Raw genomic sequence first — 17056 nt, forward strand, 5'->3', positions numbered from 1 at the left:
AATCCAGACCCCTTGAAACCTCCTGAAATTCCATATATTTTGGAGTTTTTACAAACAGGGCTAGATAGGAATCTTTAGGCATCTATGTTATAAGTCCAAGTAGCTTTTTTAGCAGACCATCCTTGGATTAAATGTTTCTTGTTGGCAGCGTCAAGAATGCACCCTTTTATAAGACCTTTGTCTCCCCCTGGGACTTAAATACTGTCCTTTCGGCACTATCTCAAAATCCGTTTGAACCATTAAACAGAATTGCCATTAAAATGCTTTCTTTCAAATTGGCCTTCCTTTTAGTAATAACATCTGATAGACGGGTTTCGGAAATTCTGGCCTTCTCTGCCTTTTCTCCCTACACTACCATTTTAGAGGACAAGGTGATTATTAGACCACTACCATTCTTTCAACCTAAAGTGGTCTTAGATTTTCACAGAAGTCAGGATGTGATTCTACCCTCTTTTTGTCCAAATCCAAAAAATAGGTTGGAAAAGAAGTTTCATTGCCTCAATGTCAAAAGGTGTTTACTTTTCTACCTAGAATCCTTGTCATCGTGGAGGATAAACGAGAATCTCCTTATTCAGTTTGTGGGTAAAGCAAGGGGGCACAAAGTCTCTACTAGTGTTATAGCTAGATGGGTAAAGAACGCTGTCAGGAATAAGGCCAGCCTTATTCCTAGTTATAATAATGTTTGGTATGATTTATGGTTATGTGTTGTGGTGTAACATGTTCTGGTGTGATTCACATATTTGCCAGGCCAGCAGCCATTGATGAATTGGTTTAACGCTGCATATAGGCCGAGATGTCTGCCTCATACCTGGGAAAACAGCAGCCTGCTCCCCGGGGGGTAGTTAGCACAGAAATGCTAATCAGGATGGGCCCGTTTGCTGGTCACACTCGGGACAGGGGACATCAGACTCTCTGGCGCCTTGTGTCAGCATGGGGGCTTCCTAACCAGAGCATGAACCATAATCCGTAATCCTTCATAACTTGTTCAGGCGGGATCGAATGTCCCCAAAATCTATTTTATCATCTCTGGTATGATAGGGGCATCGGCGCCGGCTTCCTCACTGCGCCTGCGCCAACTACGTTACAATGAGGAAGCCGGCACCAGCCTGCGCCGAATACAGAAGCGCACGGCGCAGGCGCGGGAATTGGTACTCGATACTGAGAAGTTTCACGTCAATCAACAGGAGCGGGGCGGGCTGGAGGAACGCGATGGGCGGCTGAAATGGTTAGTGGACGGAGCCCTCTAGGTGCTAATGATGCCCACATAGCACCTAGAGGCTCATTAGCATATCTATAAAAGTAAGTTTTTAACAAAAACTGCTGCAGGAACTACTGTTAGAAACATACTGTTATGTAGTGCTGACATTAGCGCATCGCTAATGTCAGTCAGCTACATAACAGTATTTCTGGTGGTAGAAACCCTTTAAGGGCTGGGCTGGGCTGGTCTGGTCACCAGTACGTAACAAACGCTTTTTTCCTGGCTTATTCCTCCCTTAGCATGACTCCTCCTTCAGGATTCGAGACTCATTCCCTTAGAGCTGTGGCCACCTCTTGGGCAGAAAAGGCAGATGCTTCTCTGGCCCAGATATGCAGGGCGGCTCCCTGGAGCTCCCTCCGTACTTTTTTTTTTTTTTTTTTTGACATTACAGAATGCATCTTGAATTAGATGCAGCTTTTGGGAAAAAGGTGCTTCAAGCTGTAGCCTAATTTCTTTAGCTTATAGTTTATTCTCACATGGGTGCCGTCATGGGTAAGGGGAAAAAAATAATTGCTCTTACCGGTAATTGTTTTTCTTTATAATTTTATATGACTGCGGTTTTTTGTATTTATTTATATTTTAACTTGAAGCCTAGGTATCCTACAGGTTAATACAAAAAAAAAAATGAAAGCACAAAATGAAACAAAAAATACTGTGTTTTTTATTTCTTTTTTACGTCTACGGAGCTGTACTACATTGATACCGTATGTTGGAGTGTGTATGACTTCTTTTTTTTGCGATGTTTATTCAACTTTTTGTAGCATGCAATCATAATTATGATATAAAATTACAGCATGTTGCAGGAAGACTACACCTCCCAGCAGGTCCTGAAGGTTTGCATCTCACAGGGCATGCTAGAGGTTGTAATTTCCAGAGGGGAATGCAGTAAAATGTGAAATTATATTTTTATTAAACTACAGATTTACCTATCTTTTATATTATCTTGGGGGACTAGTGGCAGTCTGTGATGTCCACCACTGTGTCACAGGCAGCTTCTGTTTCATAGGGGACACAGCAGCACATCTGCACACTCAGGAGCACAGTAAAAGCCTGCTGCTGTGCTCTGCAGATTCCAGAATATGGGCGGGCGGCAGGGCTCTGTGAGGACGCAGCGTGTGTGCAGTGCAGGGAGTGAGAAGAAAGAGCAGGCGACGCAGCACATGTATCAAGAGGCAGGTCCTGCCGCCCACTGAAAGATGACAGCGCCAGCTGCCAGCATCACTGCAGGGCAAGTAATGTGGCGAGATGACCAAGATCATCTCGCCACCTTCTGTATATCTATAGCTCCGCTTTTCCTATTGAAGCGGCAGGCAGCGGCGCTTGCCAGCAGAAATATGTGGCTGCCTGCCACTGCTGATTAATATGTAGACTGTAACTAGGTAGGGGCCAACCGAAGATTTCCCCGTCTCCCTGATGGGCCATTCTGAGCTTACTGTATATAGAAATTTGGCAGTCCTATGGATCTTGTCACAAACTGAGGAATGGAGTATGGAGGACTCTTTTAAAGATGTGGGAAGTTCTGTTTCCGGTCCGGAAAGGGGTAGGATCTCTCACAGGTGCTGTGATGGGCTCATGCAAAACGGATTACCGGTAAGAGTAATCAATGTATTTATTATTATTTTAGCTAAGTGGTTATAGCGGGCTGAGCACCAGCATACATTCTGGTGAGCTCCCTGTATTCAATTGTTGTGCTAATAATATTGTTGCCTGACCGTTTTCACACAAGCATAATGTTTCTCTTATATGCAACATATACAATTTCCTTTGTGCAGGATGGAGATGTACATCGCCATTTGTACCTCCAAGATGTGTTCACCAGCATTGCAGAAGTAGAGGCCAAGTCCAGGTATGTAAAATCTGAGAGTGTACTATTACTGTATGTCCTTCCAATAAAAAAAATAATAATTTGACTTCTTGGATTCACGTCCCCACCTATCCCTTGGTTGAACTTAATGGACTTATGTATTTTTTTCAATCGTATTAGCCAGTATATAATACACATACCAGGTGCCTTTCTTATGAAAGCTGCTGCTCCAGTTTCCTTATTATTATTCTTCATTTGCATCCCTACCAAATAGCAGCCACAGTGTCAGATCTACCTATGCTTCCTCCTAGGCCAGTGATGGCTAATATCCGACACTCCAGCTGTGGTGAAACTATGACTCCCAGCATGCTCCATTCCATTCTATGGAGTTCTGACGACATCCAAGCAAGGGGGCATCTTAGGAGTCGTAGTTTTATCACAGTTGGAGTGCCGGAGGTTAGCCATCACAGCCCTAGGTAGATGCTAGATCCTACTGGGTTAAAGGGCTTTTGATGTCATGACCGTGTGATCAGCCACATGTGTGGGAGTGCTGCTTGAGGAGTTTTATGTATGACATGTCTTCATAAGAGGTTACAGATGAGTGTGTGCTTCGTGAGCCTTAGAAATGCACTTTGAATGCCTTATATTTCTGCCGTATATGCATAGCATACACAGCTGCATGACACATACTCTGACGAGCAAAAGAGTAACAATGTTTTGAACTTTTGACTTTCAGGCTCTTTATCTCACCATCCACAGGTTCGAACGTGAGACTACCATCATTTTATAGCCAATGCTCTTGGCTATCTCATACATTAATTGGATTTGCAGCTATTTAGCATATGAATAGTTATGCAAATTCTTGTCATGTAACAGCATTGTTAGAAAAAGAAGAAATGGCGGCTCACTCACTGTCCCACTTTTGGAATGGTGCACTACCCCTCAGCACTCCCAAATGCTGATAGATAAAACGGATTTGAAATTTTTAGGAAGGGGGGGCACTCAATATTTAGGCAAACACACGATGGATTGGTATCCACAAATTTTTTATAGGTTTAAAATTATAAACACGCTGCAATATTACATAGAACACATATAAAACATCTCTTAAAATACAGTTGTATGTATAATATATACCGCACTCTGGTACCGCTAAAATTGCAATGTCCCGATATATGATATATACCGCACTCTGATGTTACTAAAATTGCAATGTCCCGATATATAGCAATATAATTAGCGTGAGTGACGAGTCTATCTAGTTGGGTTAGGTTACTGTAAACCGGAGCTGTAAATGGTGGTAAGTTGGTTGTACGTTACCATCCAATGCCCACTTGGTCTCTCGCTGGACGTTTCTCCGAATCGGTGAAGTCTCCCGCTCCTCTGTGTAAAGCGCAGCACTGTTGCAAATGTTGTTTGTTTTTACCTTCCAGGACCTTACGTGGCGTCCCACGTGGTTCGCTGCTTGGTCATGTGCTGCTGACGTCTTTTTAGGCGGGGATTTCAAATCACCTGAATTCGGTAGTAATAATTTCAAAATATTCAATGATGCACGTCAAGGCTTAGGATTAGGGATCGACCGATTATCGGATTTACCGATATTATCGGCCGATATTCAGGATTTTGAACACTATCGGTATCGGCGTCTATTTTGCCGATATTCCGATAGTGTATGGGGAACACAGATCGCGCTGCTGACAGCGCTCTCCATGTTCCCCTTAGCAGCACAGGGGAGAAGGAGCAGTGTCTCCTCCCCCTGTGCTGCTCCTGCCGCTGCCGCCAATGTGGGGACAGGAGGAGGGGAGGAGCTATGGCCACTGCTCCACCAATGAAGATTAATCTATCATTCATTCATATACAGGAGGCGGGAGCTGCAGGATCACATAGCCGGCTCCCAACCTCTATGAGCTGTAGCTGCGATCTGCGGTAGTTAACTCCTCAGGTGCCGCGGATCGCAGCTACTGCTCATAGAGGTCGGGAGCCGGCTATGTGATCCTGCAGGACCTTACGTGGCGTCCCACGTGGTTCGCTGCTTGGTCATGTGCTGCTGACGTCTTTTTAGGCGGGGATTTCAAATCACCTGAATTCGGTAGTAATAATTTCAAAATATTCAATGATGCACGTCAAGGCTTAGGATTAGGGATCGACCGATTATCGGATTTACCGATATTATCGGCCGATATTCAGGATTTTGAACACTATCGGTATCGGCGTCTATTTTGCCGATATTCCGATAGTGTATGGGGAACACAGATCGCGCTGCTGACAGCGCTCTCCATGTTCCCCTTAGCAGCACAGGGGAGAAGGAGCAGTGTCTCCTCCCCCTGTGCTGCTCCTGCCGCTGCCGCCAATGTGGGGACAGGAGGAGGGGAGGAGCTATGGCCACTGCTCCACCAATGAAGATTAATCTATCATTCATTCATATACAGGAGGCGGGAGCTGCAGGATCACATAGCCGGCTCCCAACCTCTATGAGCTGTAGCTGCGATCTGCGGTAGTTAACTCCTCAGGTGCCGCGGATCGCAGCTACTGCTCATAGAGGTCGGGAGCCGGCTATGTGATCCTGCAGCCAGCTCCCGCCTCCTGTATATGAATAAATTAGAGATTAAGCTTCATTGGTGGCGCTGTGCGCCCCCCCAAGCCCCCCCAGTATCAGACATTGGTGGTGCAGTGTAATGCTGGGGCTCCGATCGGTTACCATGGCAGCCAGGACGCTATTGAAGCCCTGGCTGCCATGATAAGCTCCATGCTGCTGTGTGCACAAAGCACACAGCAGCAGGGACAGTGTGAGCTTCTATTCACCCTGATAGATCTCTATCAGGGTGAATAGGACAAGGGTTCTAGTCCCTAAGGGGGCTAAAAGTTAGTTAAAAAAAAAAAAAGTTACTAAAAAAATAATAAAAACACCAAAATATTAAATATAAATGAAAAAGAAAGATTTACAAAAAGAAAAAAAATACACATTAACAATAAACATAAATTTTGAGCAGATTTGTGGGAATTTTTTATTTTTTTTTCAAAAATGAAAATTCCCAGAATATCGGTATAAATTATCGGCTATCGGCCTGAAAGTTCACAAATTATCGGTATCGGTATCGGCCCTAAAAAATCAATATCGGTCGATCCCTACTTAGGATGTAGAGCGCTCTTGTTTCGATAATCCCTCACTGTTGTCACCAAACATGTTTCGGGGTAAAGGGTTTGAACAGTGGAGGAATAATGTCCTCTTTTATATAGTGTCCATGATTAACAAATGTGGGTTGGAACATAGATCGAACCATGGGTTGGACCAGTGAGGGATATCTTAAAAGCCAGGAAATCAAATCCAGATATTGGGACCTGTTTTTCTTTGTAGCTAGTTTATATTTCATGAACTTTGGTTTTAAAGTCCTTTGTGGCAAACCTAGCCACTTCTGGACTATAATGTAGGAAAGGTTGTCCGTACGTTTGAATGCAATATTTGGGCATGTGGTATTTTATATTGCTACTACTGCCCCTTTAAGACTGGTTAGCAGATTGCATTCAGGCTGTCTTAAAGATTATGTATGTTATTATGTGTTCGGTTAAATTGTATATGTGTATGCCAGGGTTCAAGTTAGTCCATTACGTTTGGTAATTGTATTTTGTGGATTACGTCTCAGACAATGCTTACTGTGTTGGTTAATTACGTCTCAGACAGTGCTCATTTGGTTTTGTTTATTGTGTTACAGACAGAGGGAAGGGGATTTTGTGTACAGTGGCATGGGGAACTGTATAAATATACAAGCTTGTGAATAAAGCGGTTGTTGACTCCCAGACTGTGTTTTGTCCGGTTATTGGGAGGATTGGTAATATTGCTGTACTGTTCAGCGCTGACTGTGGATTTACCTGTTATACCAGCGGAGATCGTGGATTCTAATATTGTACTCCGCTACATCCTTATACTGACAAGATTGTCATTCAAATTTACATTAAATGCGGTATGCTTTACTTTAATAAATACATGAGCTTAAAATACATAAAATCCGAAAAAAAACTCATGTGCGGTTTCCATGCGTTTTCAATGCGTTTTTTCCGGAAATACAGTAAAATGGATCTCTTGATAAAACTGGATACTTTGATGAAGTAAAAACATTAAATTAATACATTGTACATTTCCAAGGATTGAAATTAAACCGGGACTCATTGTGTTAGTATATATAAGTTATTATAAAAATACTTTGTATTAGAATCATAAACCTTATATACACTATATTTGAGACTGGATGTCAGTAATTTTCGGTTCTAATGACTTGTGATTTCAATAGTCTAGATGTGTTGGTATAGACGGAGAGGGGCGCTGAGCTGACAGGAAAGAGAGATCTTTGTGCTGGAAAAACAGCCTGACGCAGATGTCTATGTCTGGCCAACGCCCCATTTATAGGAAACCAAACAATTCCATGTCTGCGTTCAGACCCTTTGGTATTAGGGTATTGAACTCAAATATCCTCTTAGATTCCACCCTGGACATCTGGAGGATATGATTGCCCCCTCTCCATGTATACTTGACTTTTTCAAGTGCCATATATTTGAGGCTTGATGGGTCATTATCGTGATGATCTTTATAATGTTTAGATAATGAATGTAGTTCGTACCCTTTCTTAATATTTGCGACATGTTCTGACATTCTCTTTTTCAAAGTCCGTTTAGTTCTACCAATATATTGTTTACGGCAGGGGTGCACAACCTTTTCTGGCTGGGGGCCACGTTGTGAGCCTGAACCAATTCCAAGGGCCGAAAATAAAACTTAATGGGGTATTACCAACTGAAATACTATTTTTATGGCATATTGAACATATAGTATATATTATAAATGTCTGGTTACACTTCTAGTACTCCCATCTCATGGGAAAATACATGAAAGATACATGTGAGCAGCCACAAGACATAGATATACATGTCTGTTACCAGATGGTTGCGGGCCGCACAGAATGGTATCGAGGGCCGAATGTGGCCCCCGGGCCGCAGGTTGTGCATCCCTGGTTTACGGCACGGACACTCAATCAGATAAATAACACTCGTTGAGTCACATGTCAATCCTTCTTTAATGTCCATTGAAAACGAGTTCTTTGTTGACTGTTCTTTTTAAAGTTTTTTTTTTTTAGGGAATTTGGTAATTTTACAGTTGGAACAACGTCCACATCTGTAAAAGCCACTAAAGGATAACCAGTTTTGTTTCTCTTGTGTAGTGGAATTCTTCTTTTTCACTGATGGGGCAACCTTGAGACCCAAGTTAGGGACCCTAGTATAATACAACCGCATGCATCCACTTTAAACGGATCCGTTTGTATTATCAGTAACATAGCCAAAATGGATCCGTCTTGAACCCCATTGAAAGTCAAGGGGGACGGATCCGTTTTCTATTGTGCCATATTTTCAGTGAAAACGTATCTGTCCCCATTGACTTGCATTGTGTGCCAGGACAGATTCGTTTGCCTCCGCAAGCAGCGTTTTTGTGTCTACCTCCAGAGCAGAATGGAGGCGGAACGTAGCAAACTGATGCATTCTGAATGGATCCTTATCCATTCAGAATGCATTAGGGCAAAACTCATCAGTTTTGGACTGCTTCTGAGAGCCCTGAAACGGATCTAACAAACGGAAACCAAAACCCCAGTGTAAAAGTAGCCTAAATGTATTGGAATGGCTTAGTCAAATCCCATATCTCAATCCAATTTATGTTGTTCACAAGCACCTACCATCCAACTTGAAGGATCTGGAGCAGTTTTGCAAGGAGAAATGGGCAATAATCCCAGTGGTAAGATGTGGCAAGCTCATAGAGACTTATCTAAAGCGACTTGGAGCTGTGATTGCCGCAAAAAGTGGCTCTACAAAGTATTGACTTTAGGGGGGTGAATAGTTATGCACATAGGACAAAATAACAGAAAAAGTCTATTTGTTGTTTTGCTTCACAATAAAAAAAATTAAAAAATCTTCAAAGTTGTATTCATGTTCTGTAAAATAAATGATGCAAATCCTCAAACAATCCATGTTAATTCCAGGTTGTGAGGCACCAAAACACGAAAAAAGTCAAGGGGGTTGGACATAGCAAGGAGTTTTGTTTAAGAAAAGCAGGTATTTTCCTCCCAACATGGGCGGCTGGGCTGATTTCCAGCCAGTTGAGATCAAATACCGGACCAGAGTTTAAGTGCCGGTCCGGGTTTTGGAAGCACCTGGCTGTCCATTAAATCTCTGTCTTGGGATCTGAAGCATGGTGCTGTGCTGGAAGGTTCAGAGCCGCATGAGGGCTGTATGCTGAGAAACAGGCCCCTAAAGCCTGCTGTGGACTGCTGGGGATAAAACGGCTAGCAAGATGACATGTCTGTTATATGGACTTTTCGTTGTGTGAATTAACACTGAGTTGTTTTTCTTTTTCCTTTTGTGTGAATAAACACTGACAATTTGATTTAGGAACTTGTTTGGCCTCTGTACTGCGTCCGCTTACCCTGCCTACCAGAGCAATTCCTCTGTACTGTACATTCCCTATTAGTATGTCTTTGGAATAAATCAGAGTACCTGGAGTAAACCTATGCAAACATGGGGAAACATAGATGAAGATGTGAACCCAGGACCTCAGTGCTGCAAGGCACCAGTGCTAACCACTGAGACACCATGCCACTCCACATGCTCATGACCTTTTTAAAGGGTTGTTTCACTTCAGCAAGTGGCATTTATCATGTAGAGAAAGTTACTACAAGGCACTTACTAATGTATTGTGATTGTCCATATTGCCTCCTTTGCTGGCTGGATTCATTTTCCCATCACATTATACACTGTTCGTTTCCATAGTTACAGACCACCCTGCAATCCATCAGTGGTGGTCATGCTTGCACACTATAGGAAATAGTGCTGGCCTCTATGGTGGCCTATACCGCGGGAGCAGACATAGGCTGGAAAAAGCTATGGTGGCAGTGCTCCTGACATAAAAAAATAAAAATCAAGGCGCCATTGGCTCCTAACCTGAAAAATTTAGGAGCCGAATACATTTTTTAGACGCCAAATTTAAAACGCATATAATTACGGTACAATAAAAAAAAGACATGTCTTACCTTGTGTAGTTGCCCATTTGTCTCTCCTTTTGACTTGTTCTTCTAACCCCATCAATCTTGTGGCTTACTGTCCTTCATTACACCCCATCACTGTTCCTCCATTAAAACCCCCACCTACTGTCACCCACATGGCTACTGTAGTGTTCCAATAAAATAAAATACAATAAAAACTGGGATGCTTAGTAGTGATGAGCGGCAGGGGTCATATTCAAATTTGTGACATTTCTCGAATATTCGTTATATTCTACATTCTTTTTTTCTTTTTGAAAATCGGCAAGGTAATGATGTGAATATTACGTGATCAATACAGGCGTGGGTCAAAAACAAATATGTAGCACTTATAGTGCTATATATTAGTTTTTAGAATAATCGTCATTTTTTCCATCTGAACACATGATTTCTCCTGCTTAAGTTGCTTGTGGGCTGATGAGTCATTGGCCCACAAGCAACTTAAGTAGGGAGGAATGATGTGTTCAGATGGAAAAAAAATGATGAATATTCTAAAATATATTTGTGGTCAAGGCTCCGGGGGGAGTGTAGAACGAAGGAGGAGAAACTGGACACGGTAGGACCTAACTTGGCTAGTGGTGTGCCTTTAGCCATGTAACGCGGGTAGCCAAAAAAGGGGGCTAACCCAGGGAGTCTGAGCTAAGAGTGAGACTGTAAATGAGGGAGGGTAGGGTGGGGCACCTGCGCGATGCCGACACCTGGGGGAGGCCGTGCGGCCGGCTAAATACCCTATGCCCCTCCCACAAATGCAGGCTGGGAATCCAGCCTGCCATACTTGTGGTCAAGGCTCCGGGGGGAGTGTAGAACGAAGGAGGAGAAACTCGACACGGTAGGACCTAACTTGGCTAGTGGTGTGCCTTTAGCCATGTAACGCGGGTAGCCAAAAAAGGGGGCAAAACATGGATTTAGGCAGTTTGGTTTTGTAAAATTCTCAAACAATAAACTGGAAAAAGCTTTGGCAATCTCGACCCGTGGATGTGGGATGTAACGGGAAAAACATGAAGATTGCCACCGTCCCATCTTTCGTATGACGTGAGCGGGGACGCCATGTTTGGAAGCTGCAGACGCGGCCCCTATTCGGAAACAGTGTCTGGAGATGGAGGCAGCGTGGAACCCCAGACCCGAAACTATGGAACGAATGTGCCTGATGAACTGCGCGGATGTCAGTGAAAGCACGGGAAAAGGCAGTAAGGGGCTGTCGGGAGTTCTCTCATGGTGAGTGGAGAGCAGCTGATTAAGCACTAACACTGGGCACCAAGGATTGGACGACTTGAAGTACTCAATCTGTATCGGTGGACCGACTTGGGAGGTTTTGGAGGAAGGTAGAGAGAAGGTGAAGTGGTCTGAACTACGACGGAGCTGACTGATTGCTGGCCCTGGATTCTGGGCTGAGGTGCAGCAGAATTCCCCAGGCCTGAGGAACCCATAGAAGCTGAGGTAGAGGGCAGCTTTGAGGATCAAACTTCTGAAAGGGCCAAATTCTTTGGAATAAATCCCCTGTAACTGGTTGTCTGGTGGGAGTGGAAGGAGAAGAGAGCTTCTGAATGCCTCTCAAGACCGCCTTGACCGCCTGGGAGGAAAAGAAAGAGGTATGACTGGGATGACTGATCATGTGGTGGTGCTGGATGCCCGCTAGATAAAGTCTGACGGTGTTGTGGGACAACCGAAGCTCCTTGTGGCAGTATGCCAGGAAGGCCAGGACGAAAGAGACTCTGTCCCTGTCCCCCCTGGGGTGAAGGTGTGCAAACCGACTGAAGGTGTTCCACCCCGTTAGATAGTTGCGGGCAGAATTAGCCGAGAGTGACCTGCGGATGAGACCGTGGGCTGCGGAAATGTACTCTTCTAGTCCATGGTCAGGGCTTCGAACCCTGGAGGGTTGATCCCGACTTTCTGTGCTCCCGGCATGACCTGAAAAAACAAATTAAAGTTTAAACGGGACAGAGCATCGGCTGCGGTATTTTTCTTGCCCTCTATGTGCCTGCAGATAACACGGAAGTTGTTTTGGAGAGACAGCCAGGTGAGCTTGCGGACCAGACGCATGACCTTGGGGGAGCTGGACCTACCCCTGGCGAGGATGTCGACAACTGCCTGGTTGTCAGTCATGAAGCACACTGGCCTGTTACTCCATGACAAGAGCGGCTGCGACTATGGGGTAAACCTCGAGCAGGGGGGAGGACCTGGCAGCCTCCTGGTCTGAAGAGACCTGCGCGGGCCAAGGACCCGCAAACCATCGGTCCCCGAAGATGGCCTCGAAACCAAGGGAAGCAGCAGCATCGGAGAACACCAAGGGGGAGGCATCGTCCCACTGAGGAACGAAGAGGGAGATGCCATTCCAACTGGACAAAAAATAGTGACCACATGGCCAGATCTGCCAAAGCATCGCGTCTGAGGTGGATGAGGGCATGCTGATCAGAGGCTGTTGGGAGGAGTCTAAGTAGGCCGGCGGTGAATGATCTGTCCTGAGGCATGATCCTGGCGGCAAAGTTGAAAGACCCCAATAAAGACTAGAGTTCCAACTTTGACACCGTGCGGGTACCCACAAGCCTGGCCACTGAGTCCTTTAGCCTGCTTAATTTGTCCAGGGGAAGGCTGGCCTCCATTCTGACTGTGTCCAGGGTGATGCCCAGAAAGGTGATTATCCTGGAGGGGCCCTCGACCTTTGCTGAAACCACTGGAACGTTCAGGCGACTGAACAGGCTGAGGAGGCTGTGGGCGTGTTCGGCCTGCTCGATGAGCAAGAAGTCGTCCAGATAATGAATGACCCTCGGACAGTGGACGTGATTGACCAGGACCCAGTGAAGCGCTTGGGCGAACTGGTCAAAGAGCCAGGGACTCTATTTTGCCCTCAATTTGATGCCGTAGAACTTCCACAGGTGAGGCAGGATAGGCAGCAACTTGAAGGCATCAGAAATGTCCGCTTTTGACAACCAAGCTCCTGCCCCGACCTGTAAGATGAGTTCCACGGCCTCGTCCAGTGAAGAGTACTGCATGGAGAATTCGTCCAACGGGACCAGGGAATTTAGGCTGGGGGTGCTGGATGCATGAGGAGCGGACAGGTCATAGATCAATCTTTTTTTATTGGAGGATTTTTTGGTCACCAGACCTATGGGGCTGACCCGGTACACAGGGAAAGGGGATTCGGCAAATGGACCGATCATGAAGCCCTTCTGCAACTCCGCCTCCAACAGTTCGTCCACCGCCCCGGGATCCGCAAGAGAAGAGAGAAGGTTAGGGCACTCATGAGTGGTCTGCGGAAGGGTGACTAGCCCTGTATGAAACCCCTCCGAAAAACCCTGTTTGAGAAACAGGACAAAACTGGGGTCATGATGTTGGAGGAGGGAGAGTAACAGGTCAATGTTGACCCCGCCTAGTCAGGAGCGTTTGGCCGTGCGTTGGGAACAAGAGGACTGAGGATGGGCCCTAAAACAGATGGAGCACATCTGCAAGGCTTTTGCACTTATCGAAGCTGCAGAAACCTAGGTTGAAGTTATTGCATATCTGATTCTTCCCTAAGAAGGTGATGGGACGACCTAGTTTGTCCGTGGCGGGGTTAGGTTTCTGCGCTCCGGAGCTAAACATTGGCCTGGCATGGGGTGGGTTGGGGACATGGGGGCACCAATCAGAAGAATGGAGGACTGATTGGCAACCGGCACAGGCTAGGGATTTTAACCCGGCGAAATGCCTGCAAAAAATCTCCATGTCCAAAACCGCCCAGTTGGTGACATGCTGGTGCTGGAGGAACGCTGCTGCCGCTTTTGCGGAGAAGGACCGGTGGTATTCATAAAAGGCGAAACCGCCATATTTGTATCCTAGCTCGGTGACTTTGTACATATATGTATCCAGTTCCTCCCTGCGGTGGGGATGAATGGAGCACACGATGTCCCGGTACAGGCTGAAGGTCAGCATAAATTCGGGGATGGTCAGCTTCTTATTGAGGCGGCCGTCTTTAGACCTCAGTACCACCGACACATCACCGCAGGCGATTGTCCGGTTTTCGACCGTGTCATGGGTGGAGATCAGGATGGCGGCCAAATTGATGTCCTTTCCTGCCAGGATATCCCGCCTGATGTTCTCTGGTATGAAGAATGCGGGAGCGATGTCGGGAGAAGCAAGGCTTGTACCTGGGATGTTGGCATGGGAAGTTGAAGGAACAGCTTCGGGCTCTGCGGGAGGAGGAGGCGTGGCAATCTTGTTCTCGACGGCCTGGAGCCTGGAGTCGATGTGCGATATTGAAGACGCTAGGTTGTTAATGGTTGCGTGGAGTTGGGACAAGGAGAGCTGAATGGTTGACATGGAGACCAGGTGGTTCGGGAGCCCTGGGTGACTCGGGAAAGAGCAGGCGATATAACTCTGCCTTTCGTGCTGATGCCGAGTGGCGGATGCCTTTCTTTTTAAGCTCGGCGATCAGCCTGGGGATCGTCCAATGTCTGTAGGACGCGCGGCTGGCTGCCTCGGAGACCGCTGACTCTGGGATGGACATTGAGTCTTCAATGTCCGAGACGTGAGACATGATATCAAGGAGAGGGCACGCCGTTTGAGCCGGACCCTGTTGGGAGGATCTGAATTGAAATGACAAAACTCATGCAAATAACCCCAAAAACTTTTTTTTTTTTTTACCTTACCTGGACCTGGAGCCAAGAGGAATTTGGGGTGGAAAAAGGGAAACCTGGGAGCGAGCAAAAATGCCCGGGAAGGTCCACGAAAAGGGTGAGACTTCACACCCTGCAACCTGGGATTTGTAAGTGAGGCAGAAATTTAACAGGTACCTGCTTGAAGAGGTACACCAACAACATTTCTGAAAACGGAACTTACGCGGATGACTATCAGGAAGAAACGAGACCTGAATGAGGGAAGAAAGAAATGACAACCTGAGCGGGTCAGAAATTAACGAGAGTGATGGACTGTGCAGAATGATCGGACTGAAGACCCCAGGGTACGCCGGGAGATGGTTACTGGAGAAGAAGAAGACGGTGCCATGGCCGAGTGGCCCCTACGAAGCCGTGATGGAAGGTGAAAACAAGAATGGTAGTAGGTGATGAAAAAACACGAAAAACGAAAAGGCCTGAGCGTATAAGGTAATGAAAAAGGAGCATGAGCTGCTTGACAGGTGACTTGGAAAGAGTTGGGTCCTGTGAAACAAGACCGAAAGCCGAGATGCCTCTGGTGACGAGGCCTCAACTGGATGCCAACGTGGAATTCTACCAGAGTGGCAGCCAGCGAGGCGACATGACCCGCGCACGACAGCAACGGAGAGCCAACGGGACCCGAGTGTGAGAGGTAAAGAGCCTGACCTGACCGTGATGGGTACACTTAAAGCGGAAAGAAGGCGTGACAGGACAGTAGGAGGTGAGTTGACGTGAGTGGACAAAGACAGGTGAAGGACCTTGACGGGGACGGCTATGAAACTTTGAGTAATTGTGGGAGTGTCAGGCAACTGGCCCTGAAAATCCGTGCGTGATGGAAAGGAGACAAAACAGAGCCTGACAAGCAAGGGGACATGATGAAAACCTGAACGTACCAGGTGACAGGACACGAAGAGTAACAGGACACGAAGAGAACCTGAAATTCAGGTGACAGGACACGAGGAGAACCTGAACGTATCAGGTGACAGGACACGAAGCGAACCTGAACGTATCAGGTGACAGGACACGAAGCGAACCTGAACATATCAGGTGACAGGACACGAAAAAGAACCTGAATGTATCAGGTGACAGGACACGAAGAGAACCTGAATGTATCAGGTGACGGGACACGAAGAGAACCTGAAATATTTTTTTTTTTTTTTTTTTTACGCGCAGTGCTTCAGGGACTGAAGCGGGGATGAGGTGAGGCTGGCGCTGGCCATCCGGACCTGCCGACGAGTGATGGAGTGAAGCAGGTGTTGGTGGGTGAGTGGCGGTATGGCTTGAGCTCCCCTTGGACTCAGGTGGACCAAGACCCAGGAGCAGAGCCCGGCTGCATACCCCCGCAAAGGCCGGAGAGCGTCACTCAGGGGGATGCATCCGGGCTCCCAGCAAGGAGATCCCGGGCGTCAGATACGCAGCCAGCCCCCCAGGAAGGGAAAACGGTGAAGCAGGGGTTAATACCGGCGTGCGGCGGAACAGCAGACCTCCTGACACATGTCTCAGAGAACGGACCCCTCACGCCCCAACGAAAAGAGTGACGAGGAGACCGGTCCCGAGAACGGCGCAGGAGCAGGGAACTAATGAGTGGGAGAGAAGAGACGGGGTGTCCCAGGCTGTGGGTGGGAGACGAGGCAGCGGGGTGGCCATGCGCAATTGCAGAAAGACTAGTGAGCGGCGAAGGCGGTCGTGCCCGGGGGAAGGCGTGGAGCGCGCGGCTGCCCATGACACCCGACCTGCAGGAGAACGAAGGCACCGTGCCTACTTACCGACGCCGCAGAGGAGATCGACGGAACAGGGGGACGCAGTCGCCGCTACACGCTGGAGCTGGGAAGCCAGAACCGGAAATCGCACAGGAAAGACGTCACCACCTGCGCGATGCCGACACCTGGGGGAGGCCGTGCGGCCGGCTAAATACCCTATGCCCCTCCCACAAATGCAGGCTGGGAATATATAGATAGGAAAAATGATGGCGGCACCGGAAAAAAACAAGAATGGTGCTAGGTCCAGGGATGTAGCAGCTTACCCCGTCAAATAAAGATGAAACACGGACAGCACTCCAGATAAAAGATAGCGGTGTTTATTCACCCATGTAGATGGCAATGAATAAACACCACTATCTTTTATCTGGAGTGCTGTCCGTGTTATATATATATATTTATATTTTTATTTTTTTTAATATAGTGCTATATATTAGTTTTATTTTTATTTTTTTATATTTGTAATTTTTTCCACTTCATCACCACGACGGCCCACAAGGAGATTGACCTCTGTAGGGGCAGGAACAAAGAAAAGGTTT

The 17056-nt window shown here is 46.7% G+C and overlaps 1 protein-coding gene across 3 annotated transcripts in view; it reads left to right on the forward strand.

Moving 5' to 3' along the window:
• Positions 1 to 17056, forward strand: part of ZNF511 (zinc finger protein 511) — a 291268-nt gene that overhangs the window by 25891 nt on the left and 248321 nt on the right. For all 3 annotated transcript variants that reach the window (XR_006390510.1, XM_044299124.1, XM_044299125.1), the window contains exon 2: positions 3031 to 3104. Coding sequence is in view for 2 of the 3 variants with exons in the window: in XM_044299124.1 (XP_044155059.1) it covers positions 3031 to 3104 (74 nt within the window). In the remaining variant the exon portion in view is untranslated. The remainder of the gene's footprint in view (positions 1 to 3030; positions 3105 to 17056) is intronic.

The sequence above is a fragment of the Bufo gargarizans genome, chromosome 6 (assembly GCF_014858855.1).
Source record: "Bufo gargarizans isolate SCDJY-AF-19 chromosome 6, ASM1485885v1, whole genome shotgun sequence".
Taxonomy (NCBI): Eukaryota; Metazoa; Chordata; class Amphibia; order Anura; family Bufonidae; genus Bufo; species Bufo gargarizans.